At 40.7% G+C, this 3,769-nt stretch overlaps 1 protein-coding gene across 1 annotated transcript in view; it reads left to right on the top strand.

Annotated features, from left to right (window-relative positions):
* si:dkey-191m6.4 (rho GTPase-activating protein 22) overlaps positions 1–3,769 on the top strand; it is a 31,013-nt gene that overhangs the window by 12,127 nt on the left and 15,117 nt on the right. The window contains exon 3 of the mRNA XM_035671430.1: positions 343–430. Within this exon, the coding sequence (XP_035527323.1) occupies positions 343–430 (88 nt within the window). The remainder of the gene's footprint in view (positions 1–342; positions 431–3,769) is intronic.

The following is a 3,769-nucleotide window of genomic DNA, read 5'->3' as shown; positions in this document are numbered from 1 at the left end:
ATATTTATTTTGGTACTGCTGTGTTATTACTTTCTTTGTTTGTGAGACATTATCAGTGTTTTGTGCTGTTTTTGTGCTATTGGAAGGGTCTGGGCGGGTGGGAGACATTGTTTGTTGTTGTCATTTGGACTGGTAAAATAATAAACAGTGTTTACGAAAAATAAAAAAAAGCGGGATTGTTCAGAAACATTTAATGACGTAAAAAGAATAGAAAGAAGAGACAGAGGACAAACAGGATGCTGTGATGAAAGGACGGAAGCTAAAACAGAGTAAGGAGTGGAAATACGTAAGGACTATGGCGTCTATTCCTGCCCAGTATTTGAATGCCTCTCTGTGTTTCAGGGCTGTATACCTCTGCAGGGATGCCAGGTCAACGAGCTCACAGCCAATCCAGACGAGCCAGGAAGACACCTTTTTGAAATTGTGCCAGGTGAGATCTCCACCAGCTCCTCCCATTCCTCCTCCTCCTCTGCCTTTACTTCTTACCCCTGGTTCACCTCACATCTCTCCCAAAACAACCACAGAGCTTGTATTCCTACTGTGTACACGTTTGCTTGTATTATGAATAATCCAAACACAATGCAACTGTGATAACGTGTGGATAAAATAGTTAAATTAAATGTATCCTGGTATGGTTTGAGATCAGCGATCATAATTTTTTGTTAGTAGAAGTTAAAACATATATAAAATACAACCATAATATTGGTTTGGTAAATGGTTGTGTGGTTTCAGGTCAATCACAATCATAATCTAATCTGATACAGAGACGTATTGTGACACCATATTTGGCCCAAAAACAGAAGAAGTGCATCAATGGGGGAGCTACCATGAGGCATACCAAAAAAAACACAGAACACTGTACACAGAACAATATTTACTCATTGAAAGCACATGAAAGCTGAAATAAAAATGACAAACATTATAAGAGATACATTATGTATGTATGTTGTGTGATTTGTGATCTTCATTCTCTGGCTGCTATTCTGTATCCAGACAGCAGAGAGCACTATTAGCCAAGCATTAGTAGCTGAAGTGCTCAATCTCACATTGTATGACCTTAGAGCTGCTGACATGACAGGTATTACATTTCTAGCTCCATAAAAAAAAAAAAAGTACCATAAAATAAATAGAAAACCAACTGGCCTCTCCATCATCTCAAGCTGCTCTGTGCCTGCAGATCTCAGTGAGTCATACAGAGGGTTCGCCTGCGGCTGAAAGTCTGCTCTGAATGACCTCACATAGCCTTTCAATTTTTTACTCAATCCATACATCACTTACTTAAAACGTGTCAAGTGTGTTTTTATGTGTGTAGATGTGGTGTTTTCAAGTAGTAGCGCCACAGAACGACAGGTTTGACCTCAAAATGAAGTCCTACAATCGAAACCGCAAGACAGCAGCTGAGCTCGGCAGTATTACAGTCCATCCCTCTGGCTCCCTATATCACTCTGTCATTCTGGGGAGTGTTTGCTCGGAGGTCCCTCCTAGTGTTTAGAATGGCTGACAGGCTTGTGAGTCTATGTGTGTTTTGTTTATGGCCAGTCAACATAGCAGAGGGGTGAGAAACCCCAGTGAGTTTCTACGGACGGGACTGCAGGCCGGCTCCCTGAGAGACAAGACTGGAGGGGAGGGAAAGGGGGATAAAACTGCAGACAGCGGGGAACAGTGGTCAGGTGGATGAGGCAAAGATACAGGTAGAGACAGAGGAAGGTTAGCAGAAATGCCTGACATAGATAAATATAGTTTAATGTGTTTCATTTGGAGTGTGAGGAGGATCCTGATGAAGACTTTGGGTTGAGATCAACAGTAGGAGTCTGATTGTACCAAATCAATCTGTTGGAGTCATGTTCTTCCCCTATTCCATCCCAGTGCTGACTATATCTTGTGTTTATTAGATTTGTTGACTCCTTGGGGAGAAACACACGAGTTGCTCTGCTCTTTCTCCACTCTGTAATCGGCTTAGAGTGATGAAGCCTTCATTCACTCCTGCTGTATGAAATGAATAGACTTCACATTGTGTTAAAAGCAATGCTTCACGGCCCGACAGTGCTTTCGCCAATTTTTAAAACAGTCATTATGGCGTCCAGTCATGTCTGCAGCTTTTTCCTCACGATAGCAGTCGTTACTGAACAGAAGAGAGAGCAGCTTTTTGGTTAAAAAAAAAAATCACCTGATGAAGCATGAAAACTTGCCTGCTCTGGCAAAACACTAATCAGCAATGAGCTCAGTAAGCACTGATGCTCTTTTACACAATCTTTTATGCGTATTCACTCCTTAAAGGAAAGCAAAGTAAAGACTATAGTGAGTGTTTACTGTTAGCCGCTGAAAGAACTGCCACTCAAAGACTTCTCAGCCATCAATAGCCACATTTTGAAATGTTGCATTACAAACGGTTGATGGAAATGGCAAAAATCTAAAAAACTATTTTACAAAAAAGATTTTACGCCTGCTTTAGGTGGTTTTTGCCTTTCTTGAAAAAGACTTAATGCGCCTAATGGAAGATGGAAAGACTTTTTCTGAATAAATTCTGAAATTCTGCGAAAATTTAATTTGGCTGATCAGCTGATTCTGCTCCATCAGTCTTGTCATCGCGCCCTCTCATGCATCCTGCTATATACATATGTCTGAATTTTGGGATAGAGTAGAATAATACATGACTTTTCTTCAAATAGCGGTCGAGCACTACTCCACACAGATCTGATATAACGTTCCTCCCATTAATATGTGAAACAAACGAAAATGTCATAGTTTTATCCTGTTTTTTTGTTTTTCACAGTTTCAGCACTTTTTTCAATCGCATCATCTTGTTGCACCCTCTTCTTCTGGTTTTCCAACTGGAGAACTGGCGCCACCTACCTCTTATCTCGATGATCGACCAACTATCCTAATACACTAAACACTAACAATAATATGACGATATTAGATTTAACAAGCATTCATTTGCTTTTTTTGGAAATTAAAATTTGCAATGTATTTGGATGGAAACTGGGCTACTGATAAGGGAAGAGAGCGTTTCTTAAAGGTTCTTTGATGAGTGCTTGTAGGAGTCATGTTAAGGACTTAACAGGATCTTACAGGGTTGACAATGTGATCCCAATTTTGACCGTCATATCAGGTTAAATCTTCATTTCTTGCCAGACAGTCTATGAAACAAATTTCTCCACTAGAAAGGCTTATCGTTATCTGTTTAGCACCATATATAACTGCAACAGGGGATCATGAACAGAAGTACCTTTACCTTTGCTACCATACAAATGGTAGAAAAACCACACATCTATGAGGCAATACTGATAACATACTAGGACTCCCAGACTGATAAACCTTCAATTTGAGGTCAGACCAGCCCAGAAATGAAGCCGCTGGGTTTCTCTCACTTTCAGCACTCCTTTGTCTACTGTAATAGTAGCCTTGCCCTTCAAAGGAGCCCAGGGACCTTGGCTGTTAATCTGGGTCATGTCATTGACTGATGGACTTTGTTTTTCCTAGACAGTGTGTGTGTGTGCGTATGCGTGTCCAGCCACAGGGTAAATCCATTGGTCATGTTTATCGTGGAGATATGGAGTATCCAGCCCTGTTACAAAAGGTAGATACAAGACAGATAGCAGCTGCGAGATGCTGAACCCCTGATATACACACACACACACACAGATAATATTTAATACCATGAGTGTGCTGTGTACTTCTTTATCCACGGCTTTACACACAGGCCTTATCTATGTTTATAGAAGCAGATTGACGACACTTTCTCATACATCACAGCCAGTATAAGAAT

This window comes from Morone saxatilis, unplaced genomic scaffold (genome assembly GCF_004916995.1).
Source record: "Morone saxatilis isolate NCDOM2014 unplaced genomic scaffold, NCSU_SB_2.0 Contig1, whole genome shotgun sequence".
NCBI lineage: Eukaryota > Metazoa > Chordata > Actinopteri > Moronidae > Morone > Morone saxatilis.
This window is presented reverse-complemented; position numbering and strand designations above follow the sequence as displayed.